Source organism: Dipodomys merriami, unplaced genomic scaffold (assembly GCF_024711535.1).
Source record: "Dipodomys merriami isolate MVZ:Mamm:240054 unplaced genomic scaffold, mDipMer1.0.p SCAF_56, whole genome shotgun sequence".
Lineage (NCBI taxonomy): Eukaryota > Metazoa > Chordata > Mammalia > Rodentia > Heteromyidae > Dipodomys > Dipodomys merriami.
Window position 1 is genome coordinate 7,560,732 of NW_027206135.1, and position 23,346 is coordinate 7,584,077.

A 23,346-nucleotide genomic window follows, 5' to 3' on the forward strand; every position below is an offset into this window, starting at 1 on the left:
GATTACCTGAACTATTTAAATAAAGAAAAGAAGGATGACTTTTCTTTGGTACATAGTTTTCTCAGACCAAAAGTGTCCACCCATCTCCTGTGTGTAGTGAATCTGTGTTCTTTTCTACCTTACCACATACCAACACAACTTTTACAAATATACAAAAGCTTGCTACAGTGCCAGGAAATCTGATTGTCATTTAGTTTTGCAAAGATAAATAACAGTATCTTGGTGTCTTTCAGGGCTAAGTCTTAATAGTTTCTAGACCAGCCTTATTCAATGATAAGGTCATTTACATTGCATGAGACTCTGACTGAGGTAGAAGGTGCACATAACATTGAGCCATTTTCTCTCCTGGCTTTGCTTTTAGAGGAGTTGCCTACTTTACAAATGAACAGTTCTATTGCCTTGCTCTTGGCTCTTGGGTTAATTTTACAAGAAACTTACTGTGTATCCTGTGGGTCTACATGGAGCCAAAGTCCAGACATGAGCCATGGATCTTTTTACGAGTGGATCACACAAGGGGTCATGACCAAATGTTAGTTTTACCTAGTCTCTGGTACATTTGCTTTCAGAGAAAAAATTAACTCAACTCAGCTGAAGACATGTTGAATGTCACTTGACATTTTTTTTCATATTTCTTTGAAGCTTGTTAGTATTTTGTCCTATGGACCTGTGTGAAGAACACATATGATGTTCCTCTATAAGATTAGAGAGAGCTGACCTTATTTCTCCTACTAGGTTGGAATATTCATGTATTTGTTTAGGTTAAGATTAAGTTTGGGGACAGGCACTGAAAATGGTGCATGGAAGTTTCTTTTATTTGGTGGAAGTCTATCAAGAAATCAAGGCAAGTGACTTAACATTTTGAAGAATGATCCTCATTATCATTATAGTTAACAATTACTGACCATAACACACAAGGTCTCTTTTCATCCTCACATCTAACCTTCACAAGAATCTCATGCAGTTACCTTGAGAAATTCTGTAGTCACTGGAGCTCTGTTAAGTGCACAGCTAAGTGCCCTGCTAAGTTCCTTAGCTGTTGTTTTTCTCTAGACACAGCTGCATGACTGTGGCCTCAGTGCAGTATGACAGTAACATTAGATTTACTTGGCTTTAGGATCATGCGGATGCATATACTGATCCTTAAGCCTGAACCAGTTCTCTGACTATATGGTGGTACCTCTTGGCATCCCCTATTTTGAATTTAGAGAAGAATGGCTATAGACAGAAAAAAAATATAATAGAAAATTCTGGAATATAAATGGAGGTTTGTTTGTAAGCTAATCAACTATTAAGTCCTGTCAAGGTAATAATTAAAGTTGACTAAGGTCACAGTTCCTTTTTTCTTCTCTTTGAATGGTCTTGGAGATGGCTCTTCTAGACAACAAAATGACCCATGAATACCTAAAATGTCTTCACCTTGCTTTTCAATATGAAAATATATTGAGATGAAAAAGCTTAAATTTTTTTTAATTCCAGCTCAAGTCTGAGCCAGGGCATATTCCAAGTCAAAAAGACATTATTAACTTTATCATTTTAACCTCAGGCTCCCCTTTACCCCAGAGTCTCCTAGATGAAACCTCAGATACTAATGGGGAGGTGAGGCTGCTCCTCCAGAAAAATCTCTTAGGATGACTAAATCTTTATCCTTATGGATGGTAATCTAGCCCTGAAACCAAATGGCAAAATACTTTTACCTACTTTTTTTTTTAACCTGTAGCTACACAAACAAGAATCAGATCCTTTTTTGTTCAAGACAGCAGCTCAAAAATTGCTTATTATAAGAGATGATTGTTGTGTGTTCACTGCACTTTTTTGTGTTCCCTGAGTTTTACAGCCCCAGTGGCACGTGTGGAGAAGGTGACAATTATCAAGGCAATTATGGCATCAGGGCATCGTTTTCTGAAGTGGTTGTGACTTCCAAGTCCTTCCATTTTCCTTATGAAATCTGAGTCACTCAAGTAGTTTCCTTTCTGACTGCTGCTTTTTCTTTCTTTCTTCCTTCTTTGTGTGTGCGTGAGCCACTGTACCTGAAAAAAAATATTCGAAGCTAGTTGATACAAATTCCATCATTATTCTGAAGGAAGTGAATAGCAAATTTCCTTTCTTCAATTTAGTAACAAGCCATTGATATTATATATTAGATAATGTAAATAGCATATACAGATCAGCACATAAGAAGAGAGGGTGGGTTAAGAACCAACTCAATGGTCCTTGTAACCCTTGATCAGAATAAGATGTGGCAGAATATGCATGACATGAAAGGTTGGTCTTTCAACTTCTTTCTCTTCAAGATTAAGGAGGAGATTCCTATGGAAATAGTTAGAAAGCTTGTAATAGGTTTCTTGCTATTGGGAGACTCAGAGAACTTGAGAAAGCTACAGCCATTGAAGATATCAACCTGAGATAGAAAAAAAAATACCTAATGGTGTGAGAGGTAGATTACAACACAGGCTGATCATTGTTAGGAGAAATCCATGGTTAGATGACAGAGAGTTATTAGAATATAAACTCCCCAAAGGCAAACAGCACAATTATTTCACCTGATATAATATTTTCAGTGCCTGGCATGGAGCCTGGAGTGGGATAGTGACTCCATAAGTAGTCAGCAAATAGATAGCAATGTTCCAGTGGATTGATTTCATTTCTGAAATTAGTTTTAGGTTCCTTGGGAGAGAAGATGGTTAAACTAGAACATCCTCCTACTGGGTACTTAGTATTAGGTGTTCTCAGCCAAGTGTCTCAGGAGGCTGAGATCTGAAGATTGCAGTTCAAAGCTAGCCCAGGCAGGAAAGTCTGTAAGACTCTTATCTCCAATACACTGCTTGGAAAAAGTTGGAAGTGGCACTGTGGCTCAAGTGACAGAGCACTAGCTTTGAGCAAAAGAATCTCAGGGATAGTGCTCAGGCCCAGAGTTCAAATCCCAGGACCAGCAAAAGTCCCCCAAATGCACAAACAACAAACAAAAACAAAAACAAACCCCCAAAACAAAAAGTAGGTGTTCACATATTCTTGGTAAAGACAACTGTTATACAAGAAGAGACAGATTTTTGTAATGTTTACAGTACAAATGCATGAAAAGGTGATTGATATGAAGAAATTACAAAGCAAACTTTAACTCATGAGATGGTGACTGGTAACTAGTAATATTCCAGATGGCTAAAATTCCTGTTGAATAACCTTGATATTCTGAGTAGAAAAATTTCCCACATACTACTGAATCCCCTCTGTCTCAGTTCTATCACCTCCTTATAGAATTCCAATCTTCTGTCTTACTTTCTTGGTTTAGGGCCTTCCCATTTTAGATGAACAGTTCCAAGAGTTTGAAGTAAACCCCTTAGACATTGGTTTGAGCCTGTTCTGGCTGCCATCTTTTAGGATTTTCCTGGGCTTCATACTGTTATCTGGAGGCAAGGTGTGTGACCTTTTGCTCACATGGAGCCCAGATGACCTCTGAAGAACTTGCTTCTTTGAGAAGGTAACTCATTTTGAGACTATGCCAGGAGCTCTGTTCTGTACTTCTTATAATAATCAAAATAACTACAGCCAATAGCAACATGTAGCAAGATTTTGCAGTGTTACAATTAGCATGCAACTTGCTGTTCTGAGTTGTATCTGAAAAATGCACATGGAGAGGTGAGAGACCAGGTTACAGAGGGCAAAGTGACCTTAAGAGATTTACATGATATCTTCTGAGAAGCCAGAACCCATGGAAGTAGTTTAAACACAGGATTTCATGGTGTAATACATTCTTGATGATGTCTGGCCAGCATCATAAAAACCAAACATTGTACAGTATCACAGGTATTCTGAAGCATAAAGTATGTTTTTCCTCATGTAAAATGATCTCAGTTTCTTATACATTTTAAGTTTTTTTATTTTTTAATATTTTTTTATTTTAAGATTTTTTTATTGTGAAAATACCGTGCAGGGGGTTTACAATTACATGAGCAAGATAATGAGTACATTTCTTATCAAGCATCATTGCCTCCTCCTTCCCATCCCTTCCCATCCCCCCCCTCCTCAGCACCAAAGTTGTAAAGTTCATTTTTCCACATAATGTCTTGTACATCTCATTGTTGCAGTGGGTCCACCTGTATCCCTATTTAAACAATTTGTTTTTTCCCTTCCCCTCCACAAATTATACCAACATCAAATACAATGAAAACAGGGGTTATACCATGGGGAAGGGACATACAAAGCAACAAAGAAATCATCTTATAACTGTGTTAGAAACAATAGCAAGAAAGAAAAAACATTTGAGTCCTTATCTTGGGGTTCCTTTCGCCTAACATCAACTCACCTGACCATTTCTACTTGCTTCAAACATATACTAATTATTGCAAATAAGGGAAAACATGTGACCTATGTTTCTTTGGGCCTGGCATACTTCACTTAATATAATTTTTTTCCAAGTCTTTCCATTTCCTAACAAATGGGGCAATGCCATTCTTTCTGATGGAGGCATAGAATTCCATTGTGTATATATACCACATTTTCTTGATCCATTCATGTACTGAGAGGCATCTGGGTTGGTTCCATATCTTAGCTATGGTAAATAATGCTGCAATAAACATAGTCGTGCTGGTAGCTTTAGTATGGTCTTGTTTGTGATCATTTGGGTGAATGCCCAAAAGTGGGATTGCTGGGTCAGAGGGGAGCTCTATGTGGAGTCTTTTGAGGAACCTCCATACTACTTTCCAAAGTGGTTGAACAAGTTTACGCTCCCACCAGTAGGAACAAGTAGGGTTCCCTTTTGGCCACATCCCCTCCAGCATCTGTTGTTCTTAGAGTTCTTGATTATAACCATTCTAACTGGGGTGAGGCGGTTGTTTTGATTTGCATTTCTTTTATGGCTAGGGAGGTTGAGCATTTCTTCATGTGTCTATTGGCCATCCTTCTTTCTTCTTCAGAGAAGTTTCTCATTAAGTCTGTAGCCTGCTTATTTACTGGGCAGTTGTTTCTTTGAGGATTTGTTGTTGGGTGGTTTAATTTTTTGAGTTCCAAGTATATTTTAGATATGAGACCCTTGTCCATTGTATGGCTAGTGAAGATCTTCTCCCAATCTGTGGGCTTTCTATTGATCTTGCTAGCTATGTCCTTTGCCATGCAGAAGATTCCTATTCTTCTAGCTTTCTTCCCTCACCTCACTATTTGCTGCCAAGTTCTTAGCTATTGCTTACTTATCTCATTCTAGTTTGTCTCCCTGGAGCAACCCCAGAATTCTTTTTGATTGATGGGTTTCTGAAAAAACAAATAGAAGCATTTCTATTGCAATTCTACATCTATTATTAGTAGCATATCAGTGCTGTCAATGCTCCACTCACTGAATACTCTGGCTTTGTGATAATCTTTACTTAGTTACTGAAAATGTTTCCTTCCCATATAAATTGAAATATCAACTACTAGAAAAGTCAATCTAAGATAAAGTGTTTGGGATTATGATTGCACCAAATAAATGAGATGGAAAAACACAGTATGTTTTTTATTAGGCAGATATATAGCTAAGAGACTCAACCAGGAAAGAATTGTCAGTATAGGATTTAGTATTCGGTGGCTCTGAGAAAAAAGTCTCTGAGATGTTGGTTACTTCATTGTCAAGACGTTTTGTTGATGCAAGACCTCAGTTCCACACTAGGGGCTTGATGATGACATATCCATTCACTTCATAGTGTAGAGCCTTCCAGTTTAGAATATTAGGATAGGTATGTTTGGTAGTACTGTCCTGATATTCAAACAGGATCTCCTTTAGAGATAGCACAGAGTCCCACATGTCCAAATCCCCAATCTCTCCCACAAAAGACTGGCTCTTATCAAATTCCCCTCCAAAAGAATCCTGTTCCTGTCCCAGGACAATGCTACCATGAGGTTCTATAGTGTACCCCTGCCTCAGACCCTTCTTTACCAATGGCTTTCCATTGATCCAAAATTCAACAATGCCAGTGGAGGACTCCCAGCTGGCACAGAGATGCACAGGTGAAGGGAATGCTTCCATCACTTTAAATGTGACTTTCCTTCCTCCAATGTGTAGACTATAATCTCCAGTTCTTTCTTTATAGATTAGTAGTTCGTTATCCTTGCCCTCGACATTGTAGGAGAAGAGGCTGTAGGCTCGGGAAAGGTCACTATAGGCTCGCAAACACAAGGTAAAGTTCTGCAAAGGTTTCTCCTGCTGTGAGGTTATCTTCACATGATCACTTGAAGACTCTATAGGGAACACAAACACCTTCCCACTGAGGTCTGTAGGAATAAAAATAAATAAATACAATAAGTAAGTAAATAAATTAGTAAAAATGTGACTTTCACCATAAATCAGGTAAAATATTTGATTCATTTTTGTTCCTCATTTCATAGCTCCTTGACCATCCCTTGATCTCCCTACCTGTCTGAGTAAAGGCTTCAGAAAGAAGGCTGGTGAAGACAAAGATCAAAAGCATCTGCATATCCATCTTCTTGGGCTGGGACTGTGACAACCAAGACAGTGACTAGGGTGGCTGACAGGAACTAAAATGCATCCTGTAAAAGCCCAGGCAAACTCAGGCTTTATATGCATGTTGGGTGAGGATGGGGGATGAGGATACCAAGAAAGTGTGAATGATTTTCCAGGTCCTCCTTCTGGTTCCAGCAATCACAGCTGCTGGTGGAAAATGAATGGCCAGGCCTTGGACTGGGAAATCAATGACAGTTATTCATTAGGTACAAGTGACTGCCAGAACTCCACTCCTGTTGCTGGGAAAAGGCTGGTTGCAGAATTTCAGGACTTTGGATGGGCTTGAGCAATCCCTCTACCTGAGGAATCTATGTTCTGCCAGGAGCTTTTGAGCTACACGGAGGGTCTCCCTGAGCTTAAGTCTCTGTGGACTCTGAGAATAAGGCTTTTTCTTCCTTTTATAGTTTTATGATAAACATTTCAGTCTGTAGGCTTTTCTGACATTCTACATCCTGTTGAAGACTGAAAAGTTCTTTTACCTTTGATTGACTCAATATTAAGTAACAGGTCCAGGTGTTTGCTAAGGGGAAAATCATAGCTGGAATGTAAAAGTTTCAGTTTTCCAGAATCTTACTATTCATCTGCTTTTTTTACTCATATTCTTTTATGTATCGCTGTGCCTGCTTATTTTCCCATTCCTCATCATGACTACTTTTTTTTTTCTGGTGACATACTCCTCATTCTCAATTTTCTCTCTTCTTCTTTTGCCAATGACCCTATTAATACATTAATAAATATATTAACTAAAAAGACATTACATTTGGTGTTGGGAATTCAGTGGTGATTGACCTTCCCATAGTCCCAGTGACCTTCATTTCTGTTCTCTTTACTACTACTTAAAAAATAAACCCACCCTTGTTTAACCACCACCTCAAACTTTTATGCATCTAAGATATTGAACTGAAGTTTTCCTTTCTGTCAATATTATTTTCCTTGTCTCTCACCTCTAAATCCTATGGAATCTTCATGGTCATTTTGCCTAGCCTCTGACTAATTTTCTCCTCTCTCAATTCACTCTGACCTTCTGATCAGCCTTTTCAATGACATACTAACTACCATCAATAATTAACTTTCTCTATTATTGCTCAAATGATCTTTCAGATCTTGGTCCCTGAATAGTCTCTATTCTCTATTTCTTTTAAAAACTAAAATATATGCCAGACCTTTTGCCCAAAATGGTGAGTGGTATAGTTACATTTATATACATATGGTTCCATGAAGTAATTATAGATCCTTCTGCGTGGAAGCCAATGCCATCTCTAATCTTGCTCAAGTTGGCTTTTATCTCTTAATCAAATCCTATTTTCAGTCAAACACATAAAATAGTTGTTGGGCATAGATGTCAGATTTTCCTGAGTTTGTTATTTCTACTCATTTACCCCCTATGATATTGATTTTTTTCCCTCTTACCCATCTCTGTTTGTTGAACTCTTGTTTGTATTAGCTACCTTTAGCATAGTGGTGACCAAAATATCTGAGAGAACCACTTAAAGTGGGTAAAGTTTGTTTTGCTCATAGCTACAGATGGTTTATAGCTTTTGGTTGCCTGGCCTGGAGTGCTTGGGCAGAACATCATGACAACAGTGTGTGAAGAAGGAGTTAGTCTACTTCATGGTGAACAGGAAGCAGGGAGGAGCCAGGAAGAACCTGGGGCAGAATATCTATAAGCACCTGTCACCAGTGGCCTTTTCAGCTAGGTCCCACTTCCCTCCTAAAGTTTCTAAATCCACCCAAACTAATGCCACCAGCTGAGGATTAACCACGACTCTATGGGGACATTTGATTTTCATATCATTACCCTGTTCTTCAAAACTAATCTCAGAAGTACTTCATAAGACTTTTCTGATGCCTTAAAATGAGAGAGAATTAGAGCCCCCCTCCCTTAGGTAGATGGGGATAAAAATGGCAGAAATAACATGTGACAGATAACATATGACCCATCATGACCCTACTTCTTCCCATAATCCCCTAGGTTCCTGCTCAAAATACTTCTTTTTAAAATATATTTTTTATTGTGAAGATAATGTACAGAAGGATTACAACAGGAGTAAAGTAATGAGTACATTTCCTATGGAGCATTGTTACCCCTCCTTTGTTTTTCCCCTTCCCAATATTCCCTGGGTTCCCATTCAACAAATAAAAAGAGCCAGGGAAGTACACAAGCTAACAATCAACCAGCACAAAGCCTGGGTGAGGAAATATGGGAGGAGCCCTCATGCTATAATAACTACCCTCCAAGAAGAATCCATTGGACTTCAGGTCTGATGCTCCTCTCTATGGAGAGTCTGTTTCACTGTCTTCCTTTTTCTTTCAAATAAGTTTGTTCTGTATGGTTTAAACATTTTCCTTTTAATTCTGTAGTTGGAGGAAAAATAGACCTGTGACTCTGCACAGCATCACTAACTGAACATTATTTTTGTCTTCTATGGACTGGACTCCTCATAGAGTTAAGATCAGCGACTTTGGAGTAGATTTCCAATGTTTGTATTTGCTAGTGATTTAGTGATTAACTATCACACAAGACACTAAAGCCTTCTAAACTTTAAATTCCTTCCCTCAGAACAAAACTATTTGCCTCATAGTGTTTCAAGGATGATAAATGAGGTAGTATAAAATGCATAAGGTAGAATGTTGTCTGGATTGCATTTATTATTGTTGTCATTTCAAAGAATTTTATGGCTTTTACCATTGTTTGCCTCATACTAAAGATATTAGCATATTTATCTCTCATTCCCTCTAGATCAGAGATGGTTGTGGGGTATTGTTTATATTTGGGCCACTCATTTTATATACCACACTTTTGCATATGAAAGGAGCTATATTTATGGAATCAAAGGATTTAAGTGCATTCAAAGGATTTAATAGTTTGGTAAAGAAACATGGTATAGTAACAGAGTAGATGAGCAGGCAATGCTGTTCAGAGAAGCTTGGAGGTTACCTTTATTGAGAACCCAGGGAATATGCAATTCCCAGTCCCAGATGTTAATTAATGAGTGCCATAAAATTCAGAAAATAGGGTTCACCAGCTGCCTCTAGTTTTCATCATAAATTAACAAATTATCATTCTGTCAACAAAAAGTGCTTTATTTAGAGATGAATGTGGAAGATCTCTTTTTCTGTAATGGGAATGGGTGAGTACAGCTAAATTCTGGGGGGATACAGGACATGGGAGAAGCTGGAGGTAAGGGGCTTAATACTGCTGTTGGACACAAGTGCCTGGGTATATAGAGTTAGGCTTGATAATGTTGTGTTTAATCTGTGTGAGAAAACAGTTTTGGCTGAAAAGTACATTTCCTAGAAGACTGGGCAAAAGGAAATACGAGTGAATCCTGATTTTGTTGGTTTGTTTTCTTTTCTAGAATATGTTTCTCAGGCTTTCATTCTAAGACAACAGCTTGCAATTCTGTGTTGTCAAAGTAGAAATCAAGGTTTCTTTCTGCCATCCAAAGGACAACTCCCATGTTAGGATACAGAAAAATGCATCATGGGTCTTCTAACTGAATGGAGCTCTCTAGGTGAACCAGTCTCTGCTATTGCCTGGAGGCTATCAGTGGCTCTTCCTGTCTGCGTGGCTTCTGAGGAGTTGAATGTAAGGGAGAAAAAGATGACAGTGTGTTGAGGAGGAAGCAGGGCCACCCGTGTCCCTAAAAAGAGGTGTTCTGGTTTAATCAGTTGGCATGTAATAGAATTTTCTCCCTGAGCAGAAGGGCAAGAAAGCATTGGTAGAGACAAAATGGGGTCTGACTCACACTAGCAAAAGGGCAGCAGCATAAGATGTAAGTGAAGTTTACCCAAAGGACTAAATAACACTTTAAAGTTACTTCCAATATCCTAAGTGTTTGTGAAAGAGAAAATATCACAGTAACTATTTCAAAAAGAGAAGAATCTAGAGTAGAATATGGGATAGTAGTAAAGATTTTAATACTAAGAATAAATTACTTTGTATTTTCTCATTTATAAGGATATATAAGAACATTATAATTATCACTCTGATATGTGGATGCATAAAATCATAGGTATACAATCTCATATTGAGAGTGTTGTATAGAAAAGGAAAAGGAGGGAAGAGGTTGAGAATTAAAATAAAATAGAAGTATATAGAATGTGAAACCACATTAAATTTTATTCCAAAATTGTAGTACATTTTATTTTGCTATAGCCAAATGATACAGACTGGGTAATTTATAAAGAATTAAGGTTTATTTAGATTATCGTACTTGAAGGATACCAGAAGCATAATGCTAGCATGAAGTATTCATAATTTACATGCTAAGGACCTGCTACATCAAAAGGACAACACAGTAGAGACAGAGAAAGTATGCCAGAGAATGAGAACCTGCCTTTACAACAAAGCCATTCTTAAGGTAAGCTAGTAATTCATGAATGACTACCATTTCCCCAAAGAGGTCCCACCTCTGAAATACCACTGACATATGACCTTGGGGATTAAGTTTCTAAAACATGATGTTTAGGGGGACACATTCAAATTGTAGATGAAATGAGTTGGGAAAATATGTTATTACTTCTGTGGATAAGATGATAAAAAGCAAGCTCATGTGGAGGGGATGAAGGGTAGGTGGTTAAGTTCAGGTCCCAAAGCACTAAATTTGAAACGATCAATAACATACACATAGAAAAGGCCAATAGAGATTTTGAAATATTTGACTGCCCCTTGGGATTGGAAAGATAGAGTTGAGAGAGGTGGACCTATTGTGGTGATGAAACAATGGATTATTAATTTCAGTGGAAGAGAGAAGGGGGAAAAGGTCAGAGAACCAGATACTGACTTGGGGGGCCATTTGCATTCATGGGGCTGGTTGCAGGAGAAGAGTTGGGAGTGTCATGGAAACCAAATCAGCTGCAGTTTTCCAGGAAGCTGTGTCCAGGGGTATTAAATGCACTAGAGAGATCTAAATAGAAAGGATGCTGTATTTGGCAATAAAATTTTCATTGGTGACCTTTGGAGGAGAAATTTTCATAAGCAGAATTCAAGTTTGAGGGGATGATGGAAGGAGAAAGAAGGGGAGTGTTTGTTCATCAGGTTCAGTAACTCTGACCAGGAAGCATAGCAAAGAAGCTAGATTCTTTTTAGGAGACTGAGAGTCCAATTGGTATTTCTCACACAGATTATACATTGTCTCTTTTTGACAGAGTGGTTATTTTGTCTCTATTTATCACACAGTTCTGTCTAACAGTGGAGAAAAATCAGTATCTACCTGAGATTATGACTGACCTTTCTACCATAGTAGCTGTTTCAGTCTCTAAATGGCAGGCTTCCGGCCGCTGGGCTCCAGGCTGTCAGCCTTGGATTTCTTTCTAGTTCTGGCATCTTCACAAATTGGCTTCTCACATCCCAGGCTCTATGGGCACACTTGAAAGAGGTGAGTACATCACCAGGCCTCTGCCCTTAGGAATAGATGAATATCATTATTGCAAGGGCGGGTTTGTTATAAAAGTGAATCTAGTCCCTTCTTAACTCTCTTGAGTACCATCTTGCCAGGTGATGCCTTCAGCCATATTATACTACATCAAGAAGGCCCTCTCCAGATGCTACCATTTCTGGAACTTTCTAGTCTACAGAACTGTGTGACAAGGAACCTGCTGGTATTTGTAAATTGCCCAGCCTTTGGTATTCTGTTGAAGCAGCACAAAGTGCCCTCAAACCAGAGAAAGTACTGGAAAGTGGGACTGTTGTTGTAATATATACCAGAAAACTCAGAAGCATCTTTGTAACTGGATGCCAGAGGATATTTGGGAAATTTAGAGTACTCTCGTAGGAAAAGTCTAGATATAACACATCCATGTTCATTGCTGCACTACTCACCATAACCAAGTTATGGAAACAGCCCAGATGCCTTTCAATGGACAAATGCATCAAGGAAAAACAATATATCACTTATATATACACTGAAAGGAATTCACATCAGGTTCAGAGAGACAAAGGACATAGGGAAATTATATCTAAATTATAAATATATAAGTAAACATATAGGGTGTACAAACATGTTAACTAAAGTGTGATAAATGCAAAGGAGGATTCCAATGGTGTAATTCCACTGAACAACTAATTTACAGGTTAACAAAGTGAAAACCAGGAAGCTAGAACATATGTGGCAGAGGAAAGTGAGGTCAATGGGAGGGGACAGGTGAATGGAGAGAGGAAGTATGGGCTAATGCTGTCCTAATATTCAATGTACATATGGGAAAATGGAACTCGGTAAATTGAGGGAATGGGGAAGAATGCTGAAAAGCATGACACTGGTCATGACATATTTTTCTCACCATTTGACATGTTGAATTGAAGCCCCTTTGTGCAATTACTTAAAGATACTAAAAAAAGAGCATTAAGAACGATGTTAGTGATGCTCAGAAATAAAGAGCATTAGGGGAAGTATAGAATTTTGTAGAAATTATGGAAATGAATGTGATTACAATGCTGAAAGAAACATGGACAGTGGGTGACATTTGAAGGAGTTTCAGATGGAACTGAGGAAATAGGAACAAAAATAACTGGAGTAAATGCCATTCCTGTTACACAATTGCAAATATTTGGCATAAATGTCTGTTTTAGAGCTTGCTGGAAGGTAGAACTTAAGTGCAAAGAGCAGAGCACCTGGAAGACAAAATATCTAAGCTGGAGAGCTCAGATATGGGCCCTTTATCTGTTGCATACATTAAAACAAGACAAGGGGAAAATGATTGAAGGATGGAATCTATAACCAGAAATAACACCCAACACTTGTTTTGATGTTGTGGACTTACAGCTTAGAGGAAAATTTGCCTCAGGATAAAGTGTACCTCCTTAGATTTTGGACTTGGGATTCTTAAATTGGCACTGGAATGAGTGAAGACTTTTTGGATGCTTCGAATAAAATGAGCACATGTATTGTGTGAGAAGGACATGATTTTTATGTGTTGAAATTTTAATTTCTAGTGAATTAATATCTAGAGGTGGGACTTTTTTATATTTTTTATTGTAAAAATAGCGTACAGAGGGGTTACAGTTACATGAGTAAGGTAATGAATACATTTCCTATCGAGTATTGTTATTGAGGTGGGACTTTTAAGATATGATTAGGGGAAGTGGCGCTGTAGCTCAAGTGGTAGAGTGCTCGCCTTGAGCTGAAGAGCTGAGGGACAGCGCCCAGGCCCAGAGTTCAAGCCCCACGACCGACCAAAAAAAAAAAAAGAAATATAAGATATGATTAGGCCCTGAGGATTCTGTCCTTTTGAGTGGCTTGTTATAATCATTTTTGGCCCCTAATTCTCTCTCTCTCTCTCTCTCTCTCTCTCTCTCTCTCTCTCTCTCTCTCCCTCCCTCCCTCCCTCCCTCCCTCCCTCCGTCCCTCCCTCCCAGTCTCCGTATTTCTCCCATATGGTTCTTTCTGTCATGTTATGGCATAATATGAAGGTCCTCAGTAGCTGCAAACCATCAAGCTTAGACTTCAAAAGCACAAACTATTGTTCATAAATTCCCTAGTCTATAGCATTCTGTTAAAGCAGCACAAAGTACAGTAAGACTATACTTGAGGTTATGACTGATTTTCCCACAAAAGAAGCTCTTGTAGATGCTAAATGCAGTCTCCAGGTATGGGCAGACTCCTACCTCTCTCTCCCATCCTTACATCTTCAAAAGTTGGCCTATGTCTTTCCAGGCCCTGTTGATATGTGGGCCTCTTTGCTTGATCTCAGTCCTCTGTTTCTAATTTTATGCTTCATTTATGAAAAAAAAAACTCTTGCTAAGTTAATTCTCTTCTGCTTTTTTGGGTTTGGTGAGACATCTAGACTGTTATGTCACTGAGGTCGCACTTTGAAGTTCAGAATTCAACTTTCAACTACTCTCTAGAATGTTATCAGGTCTGTTTTTTCAGTTACTTGTTATCAGGTCTGTTTTTCAGTTACTGTCAGTGCGTTCCATCACCCTCACATTTCCTTTTGAACCAATCATCTTTGTAGTTTTTGCAAAATTTAGCTAATGTTGATGAGGTGGATTTCCTTTTTCTTTTGTATTTTTCTTTCCACCAACTCTCTCCTTGTTATTTATGGTTCCTGCTTGACACTAGCATGTGGAGGAGATTAGAAAAAAGAGGATTATAATGAGAGAGTCTTGGTGTAATCCTGGATCTTAGGTAGGTCAAAAGGAGAAAAGTGCTTTATCTGTATATAGGAATTTATTTTTCGGTGGGCATTGACTGTGAATATATGCATTAAAGATACAGAAATGGCTTTCTCATATATCCAGCTGGAAGAGCTTTTAGATAGAGCTGTATTGCTCAATTCTTGCCACCTTGTCTTTCTTATGCCACATATGTGCCCACGACCTACAGTTTATATGAGAACAAAAGTTTCCTTACACTCAACTATTCATTGACATCCCTAAGACTTAATAGCACAAGACCTGGTAGAAGTTGGCAGAGTTCACTTTGCTGGGTGTTTCCCGCTTTTGTGAGGGTTACCATGCATGTCTTCATTAAGAAGTGACATCATAGTCAGGTGCTATTTCACTTGCCTGTTTGGTCCTTGACTTTTGTCTTTGAGTGGAACAGACCTGGTGATGATGCTGGTTAGCAATAACTTCAGTTAAGGAATCTCAGAGACCACCTGAGACTTTACCTAGTATCATGATTTCAGTTATATGACCTTTAACAGGCATTTCATAAAGGCTTCCCTTATCATTTGCGGATTGAAAAGTAAGTAGTTTCAGTGATGAAAAGTTCTTTCCATGAATCCATCTCCACTTGCCAGTTAAGTAGTCTGCATTTAGGTGGACTACCTTTTATCCGTGTAGGAGAAAACAAGGATCTTTTTTTTTAAAACCACATTATTTAATACAATCCCATAAGAAACAAATCAACGGAGTGAAAAGACAGCTTAACTACTAGGACAAAAATCTTTGCTAGATGTTTATTTAGCAGGTGATTAATATCCTGGATATATAAAGAACTAAAAAATTTATCACGAAAATAACAAAGAATCTAATCAATAGTCAATTGAACTGAGCAGATACTTATCAAAATGTTGAAACACATAGTCATGAGGGAAATTGAAATCAAAACTACTACCTAACCTGTCAGAATGACTATCATCAAGAAAACAAATAACAACAAATGTTTCAAGTAGGATGGGAGGAGGAATCATTTTTCAATGTTAATGTGAATGTAAACTAGTCCACATATGATAGTAATTTGTATGAAGTGTCCCTTAAAACAGTAGAACTGTCATATGATCCATGCATACCACTTATAGATATATACCCCCAAAAGAATCAAAAGCAGATTACTATAGAGATACCTGTATTTACATGTTTATTATGGCACTCTAGTATGGAATAAGCTTAGGTGTTCACCATTAGATAAAGGGGTAAAGAATATGTAGCGTGTCTTTTAATTTTTAGGTCTCTCTCTTCTATACATATCTATGTATCTATCTCTGAATAATCAATTATATATCTAGATTTATATATCTCTATATATGATCAAACTGACTAAATATAGTATACACAGGAGTAAGATTCTATGATGCAACCCCTTTGAACATTTAAAATATTTGGGGGAAGGGAGATGAGGCCCCCAAAGAGGTAGATGGGTAAATGGAAAGAAAAAAGGTGGGTAAATACAGTCATATCACACAATATAGTGAATCTTGACAAGAAGGCTGGGGATAAGACAGGTGGGAGGGGATGAGAATGATGGAAGTTGTGACTATGATCAGATACATTGTACACATAAATGGACAGGTTAAACTGAAACACCTAGTGTAGCTATTTAAAGATAATAAGACACTGAAGGCATGAAATTAAAGAGTGGATGGCTAGAAAAGAGGGAGGGAAAGGGAAAAGAGGAAGTAGGGAGGAGGAAAAGAGAGGCAAGTGAGAAGTTAACATGAACAAAGTACTTTGCATGCATGCGTAGAAATGTCACAATGAAATATACAATTAATACATATCAGTTAAAAGGACCCAGCTCTAGAAGTTGAACCAAAAGAGAGTAAGTAAGTCTCTTTACAATGAGTGGTACCTTCATCCTAGATCTCCTCTTCTTATATATTTGTTTTTCTATCCCTTGAAAGCTTTTGGAAATTGCTTCTCCCACAATGGCTGTATGGAGTCTGCTTGGGTTTTGATTACTCTTTAGTGTGAGCTGGAATTTTTGATGAAGCAAGCACCTTACACATGGCTTCCCATCTTCTGCTAGATGGGTGGCTGGGAGGAGAGGAGAGAAGTAGATGTGTGAAAGTTCAGTTTTGTCATGTGTCTTTTCCTGGCAGATTTTTTTTCTTTCTGAAGAGCAATGCTTTGCTCTTATCGACACTTTTTTTGGAGTGGGGAGTTATGTGAGTAATGAAGAAAACATTCATGTATATCAGCCACGAGTCAGAGCTAGAAGACATATTGCAAAAGACGCAGTAGAGTAGCATCTATTTTCACACACTTGTATATTTTGGGAATAAGTGACTTGTTATTTCAGCTCCTAGGTCAGCTCTTTGAATTTATGTCTTATACTTTCGTCATAGATTTTAACCATCCAAATAGGCCCGAGGCATATTTCTAGTCACTTGTGATTTTCTTGCCTTCCAACAGACTGATGGAAGCCAGGAGAACCATATGTCTTCTGGACACATTAACACTGGGAAGATTAGCAGGTGATACCCATGTCTCAGTGATATTGTTTAGGCAGTACTAGGGTTTGAACTCACAGCCTCATGTTGACAGGGCAGGTGTTCTATTGCTGAGCTATACTTCCAGAACTTTTTTGTGCTGACAACTAGTCAGTTCAGGGTCTCACTTCCTACCTGGGTGTGCACTTGAACCACAATCCTGCTTTTTGCTTCCCTTTGTGGCTCGGATGACCTATGCACCACCATACCAAGCTTCTTTCCATCAAGAGTCTCATAGACTTTTCTGCCCATGATGTCCTTGAGCTGTGATCCTCTCAATCCCCATCTCCCACATAACTAAACCGACAGGTGCACACTGCCATGTCAATCAGTTGGTTAACAAGAGTTCTCTATGCTTGAACTGGCTTCAAACCTCAATCCCGAACTCAGCCTCTCAAGTACTTAGGGTCACAGATAGGGATGAACTACCAGTACACGGCTAGAAGCATCTTGGTATTTCGTCATTAGTGAGCCATAGTGGAACATGCCAATACTCTTAACTACTCAGGAGGCAAAACAGGAGGATTATGATTGTAGACCAGGCTAGGCAGAGTTAGTGAGACTTTATTTCAAAAACAAGCTAAAGGCAGAAGGACTGGGGTGAGTGGCTCAAGTGCTAGAGTTGTCATGTGAGAACCTAAGCTCAGCTGTCAGTACACAAAATTGAGTTTTTAAAAATCATGGTACTTTTTCGATCTAAAATGTCTACATTCCTTTCAGTGGAAAATTTTGTAACAATTTTCCAATGTAAATTGGAGGGGGTATTTATGATGTATTAACCACTGTCTTAAGGAGCGCAGGGTCTCAAGAGAGGGACTTTCAGATGGGAATGGTGTTGGCATTGGGAGAGAGCTGGGTCATGGAGAGAGCTGGGTCATGGAGGAGTTAACACTGGGTTGTAGATGGACAGAGAGTAGGGAGTAGGGAGTAGAGTTCAGACATATATTCAACTTGGTGAATTGAGAAAGAGTTTGGAAGGCAAAGGGAACAGCATGGCTAGCACAGAAACTAGAAAGCCACAGCTGTTGGAAGGATGCACATGAGCGCTTTCCTCACCTGCCTGGTACCCAGGACAGAATCTGACTCATATGACTCTCAATACAACTATAGGTGGATGAACAACAGGTGAACAAGTGAAAAGTCCAAGAACTCATGCTTGTATTTCCTGGCACGCCAGAGCCAACAGACACACATTCCCCCAAACTCCCTGCAGTCTCTTTGTGTCTAGGTAAAAGAAATAAAGGAAAGAAAAATATACCAGAAACGAACAATCCTCTGGGCTCTCTTTTTCCTTCATCAGACTCATCTATAGTTTAGCCAAGTTTGCTTCCTAGTTCCATTTCTTAACCATAACTGAACTGATTATAGGAGAAAGTAGCTTCAACAAACCAAACAATAAGCCGAGTGAAATCTTAGAATAGGGCACAAGTGCCTTTGCAAGACAAGAAAAAGAAGGTCATTGAGGAGAGAAGCTGAGCTGAAGCAGCACAGAGTGATTCTAGTGCACAGACTCAAGTGTTTTGAACAGAAAAATAAAAAAGAACCAGGCCTTAAATTAGTTCATTACTGCTGTGTGTGTGTGTGTGTGTGTGTGTGTGTGTGTGTGTGTGTGTGTGTGTGTGTGTGTGTGTGTGTGTGTGTGTGTGAGACACGTGTTGATGTATTCTCTTTTTAACAGTCACAGTAACCCTGTGGAAGCAGGTACTGTTACAATTTTAGGCATAGATAGTTTAACCACCTGACCTAAGCCCAGAAATTAGATAATGGAGTCTCGTGATTGGAACTAAGGTACTCTGACCCCACAAAAAGATTTTAAAATAAAGTTTTTTATAATGACTGATGGAAGGGTTGTAGGCAGAACTGAGCCTGTGACATATAGATTAATTCTAAATTTCACACACACACACACACACACACACACACACACTTTATCCATTCTCATACAAAAATGAATAATGTGTAAGTCAATTTTCAGATAACCAATTACATTCTTCCTGAGACAAAATATGGCTTGGTCTAGACATTATTAATGTAAATGTCTCAAGTATATAATTTTCTTTGCCAATATAATCAATGCACACATACTAAACCTCTCTTTGCATAGTTATGATGCCTTAGTGATACATTCATATCTAAAGAAATGTCTGAGGTTCATTAGAGGTATTATTGAATCATATACAGTGGGAATATTATTCAGCCAGGAAAAAGAATGAAATACTATTATTTGTAAGAAAGCAGATGGAACTGGAGATCATGTTGAGTTAGATAACTAAGTTCAAAATGCCAGATATCATATTTGTACTTATATGTGGAATCTAGCCTTAAAGTAGTGATGATAATAATTATAATGGGACGTGACTGTATAGAAGGATCACCTGGAGGAGAGAATTTTGGAATGAAGAGACTCACAGTAAATCTTTATATACATATCTCCATCCCTGTATGTGATGATAACATAACAACCCCCACTGTTGGGAAAACTAGGGGAACGAGGGCTAAAAAAGAGTGGGAGTTAAGGGAATACAATAGAGTGATTGAAAGTGTGCAAAGTATGTTGTATGCATTTATGGAATCATCACAACAAACTTCTCTTGTACAATATATGTCTACTAATAAAATAGTAAAAGTATTATCCTTAACATAAAAAGAATTTGTGTAATTTAAAAAAATGTACAACTTCATTGATACAGGAGTTCATGCTAAGAAATTCACATGATCACAATATCTACAGAGTTATGCTATCATTTGTTAGAATTTTTAAACAGTTTTCTCACTCTTAAATGAAGCTCTGTACTGTCAATTCTTATTCCTCTCTTCCCCTGAGGTGGAGACATAAGCAGCTAGTATTCTGCTTATAGTTTCTGTGGATTTGTCTTATTTTTTTATTTTTTGGGGTCCGGTCATGGGGCCTGAACTCTGGGCCAGGGCGCTGTCCCTCAGCTCTTCAGCTCAAGGCTAGCGCTCTACCACTTGAGCCACAGTGCCACTTTTGGCTTTTTTCTTTTTGCTTATGTGGTGCTGAGGAATCGAACCCAGGGCCTCATGCATGCAAGGCAAGCGCTCTACCACTGAGCCACCTTCCTAGCCCTGGATTTGTCTTTTTAGGGCACTCCTATATTTGGAGTCATACAATGTCACTTTTATGTGACATCCTCTAATATTCCCACAGTTCCTTCAGTGCTACAGTGTATCAGATCTTTATTCTTTTATCTAGCTGAAAAACTTTCCATTATATGATTGTAATCAATTAATTGGTATTTGGTTGTTAAATTATTTTTTAACCTCTGGAATAATTCCTAATTAGTTCTTGTGTGCAATACTTTCTATATGGGGATTGTATTCAGTTTGTTAGTATTTTGTTGAGTATTTTTGCATCTGTATTCAGGAAAGACAATGTTCTGAGTTCTTTTTCTTTTTTTTAATTGTTGGTTATGGCATAAATACTGGCTTCAGGTTTACTGTTGCAATGGCAGGACAGGTCTTATGTATCTTGTATCTAGTTTAACCAATGGTTATACCTAAGATAATTGCAACACAATATCAAAACCAGGACATGTAGGTAGTGTGTGTGTGTGTGTTGCAAATACATTTAGTTCTAAGTCATTTTTCATATATGTGGATTCATGAAATTATGAATGAAATCCCTTTATCTTCCACATTCATCAGATATTTGCTTGTAAATAGCTTTTTATTGAAAACCATATTAGGAAATGATGTGTAGTTTTTTGCTTCAACTGTAAAGCATATAACTTGGAAAACTCAAGAATAAAATCTATTATGTGTTTTCTCATTGCTATATTCTTTCTTCCTGATATTCTAATGCTTTTAAAAATTTCTTTCAATTTCAGGAATTTTCTGTAGTTAATCTTTTTTTGGGGGGTCTGGTCATGGAGCCTGAACTCTGGGCCTGGGCTCTGTCCCTCAGCTCTTTAGCTCAAGGCTAGTGCTCTACCACTTGAGCCACAGGGCCACTTCCGGCTTTTTTCTTTTTGCTTAGGTGGTGCTGAGGAATCAAAACCAGGGCCTCATGCATGCAAGGCAAGCGTTCTACCACTGAGCCACCTTCCCAGCCCCTTAATCTTTTAAGATAGTTCTGCTGGTGACAAAAATCTCTCATAATGCATTAGAGCTATTATGGTGAAGGCTCAGAAGCATAGAACGTCAGGGGGAGATACAGAACTTTGTAAGAAACATGGATGTGAGGGATGCAAAATTTTTTGTGCTTTATTGGAAAAGAATACTGATTTTTTTTTATTAGGCTGCCCTTCCCTGATTTAAAGAGAACAGACTTTCTCTAAAGAGTTTTGTGGTTTTTGTACTCCTAGGACTTGAACTCTGGGCCTGGGTGCAGTCCCCGAACTTTTGTGTACAAGGGCAGTACTCTGTGACTTGAGACACAGATCCACTTCAAATTTTTGTGGTTAATTGGAGATAAAAGTCTCACGGACTTTTCTGTTTGGGCTAGCTTCCAATAGTGATCCTCAGATCTCAGCCTCCTGTGTAGCTAGGATTACAGGAATGAGCCACTGGTGTCTGGCTACTTATTAATATTTCTACATGCAGTCTTCTTCACTTCCCAATCAGGGACTAATGAGGACCCGAGTGGACGTACCATGGTGCTATTTCTCATGTTTTATGGTCCATCGATGTTTTACTTCTGTCTTGTTATCCTTGAATATCTGCTTCATGTGTATTGTCCAGGGTTTGTAGCTGTATTTAAAAAATAAGAAGTATTTCTACTTCATCAAGGTAGGTACAGAAATCTTAGCTCTTATTTTGTGCAATTTTTCTTTTAATAAATATAATGAAAGAAGAAGAGATATATAATTTAACTACCTTTTATAGTTACATATATAATTACTTTTATATAATTCTTTGTTATGCCCCCCAACCATGGATGCAAATTATATCTGGCAATACATCTTTTTAGCTTGAAAAACTTCCTTTAGCATTTCTTGTAAAGCACATCTGTGTTCCACAAATTTTGTTTTTGTTTACCTGGGAATATCTTCATTTTGCATTCAGTTTTGAAAGGTAATGTTAATGAATATGCATTCTTGGTTGATAATTTCTTCCTTCAGGACTTTTTTCTTCAATTTTTCTATTGGCCTCTGATCTTTACTGTCCCTGATGAGAAGTCAGTTATCAGTTTCATTGTCATTCTCTTCTATGTGTACATACGAGAGTTGTTTTCCCTCTTTTACTTTTAGAAAAGAAAAACAAGATTTTCCTGCATCTCTCAGAAGCTGTGCTTTTACTTGTTCATATTTTCTTTCTCATTTTCAGATTTCATAATTTACCCTGATCTATCTTCAATTTTTCTAATTTCTTGTTATGTCACCTCAAATCTGTTTTTCAGTACTTTAAATACATTTTTATTGCTTTATGTTTGGATATGAAGTATCTCTCAAAAGACTCAGGTAATTGAAAGCTTTTTTGTGCCCAGTTGGTGGCACCATAAGAAGTAATTGATCACAGGGTAATTTGTAAATTCATTAACTGACGAGTTCATAGGGAAATGGGTTATTAGTAGGTGAGGTCTAATTGAAGGCGATAGGTCTCTTGGTGCCATGGCTTGAAGGGTATATCTTTCCTCTGGACCATTTCTCTCATTCTTTCTGCTTCCTGGCTGCCAGGAGGTTGAGCAGCTTTCCTCTGACACTCTCTTCATCTTATTTTCATCTCATTATAGTTCCACAAATAATGGAGCCAGCTTACCATGGACTGAAACCTCTGAAAATATAAGTCAAAATAAAATTTTCATTCATCATGTCGTTTTTCTCAGTATTTGCTCACACATATATAAAACTAATGCAATTTTTTAAAACCTATCTAAATTGATTTTAATTTGCTGAATCCTTGACATATTTTCCTTTAATTAAAATACAATTTCTTCAGTATTTTTTCTAGTAGTATTGGAATCTTTGAATTCAGGACTTTGTACCTATTGGCAGATGTTCTATTGCTTTATCCATGCCCCAGACTCTTTCTTGCTTTATTATTTTTCAGGTAGGGTCTTATGGGTTTTTCCAGTGTTGGCTTTAGAATGTGACCTTCTTATTTATGACTTCCTGCATAACTGGGTTACAGACATGTGTACCATGCTTGTCTTTATTGTTAAAATGAGATATGGTTAACTCTTTGACCAGGCTAGTCTTGAGCTGGGATCCTCCTGATCTCTGCCTCCTGTGTAGCTGGCAGG

General features: G+C 38.1%; 1 protein-coding gene across 2 annotated transcripts; it reads right to left on the reverse strand.

Moving 5' to 3' along the window:
* Positions 1-5,456: 5,456 nt before the first annotated feature.
* On the reverse strand, positions 5,457-14,273 carry Apcs (amyloid P component, serum). 2 transcript variants are annotated; one of them, XM_070000310.1, is made up of 2 exons: positions 14,094-14,273; positions 5,457-6,237 (listed from the first exon to the last, which is right to left on the reverse strand). In XM_070000310.1, exons 1-2 carry the CDS (start codon positions 14,104-14,106, stop codon positions 5,621-5,623), a joined length of 630 nt encoding a protein of 209 aa, XP_069856411.1. In that variant the 5' UTR covers positions 14,107-14,273; the 3' UTR covers positions 5,457-5,620. The 2 variants fall into 2 exon arrangements, with proteins under 2 accessions (XP_069856411.1, XP_069856410.1); XM_070000309.1 differs by lacking the exon at positions 14,094-14,273 and adding an exon at positions 6,380-6,522.
* Between the last annotated feature and the right edge of the window lie 9,073 nt (positions 14,274-23,346).

Excerpts from the sequence above, each read along its gene's own strand:
- Apcs (XM_070000309.1), bottom strand. The coding sequence starts at position 6,446 with ATGGATATGCAGATGCTTTTGATCTTTGTCTTCACCAGCCTTCTTTCT. Across the intron at positions 6,238-6,379 it reads TGAAGCCTTTACTCAGACAG|ACCTCAGTGGGAAGGTGTTT; the intron begins GTAGGGAGATCA and ends TTATTCCTACAG.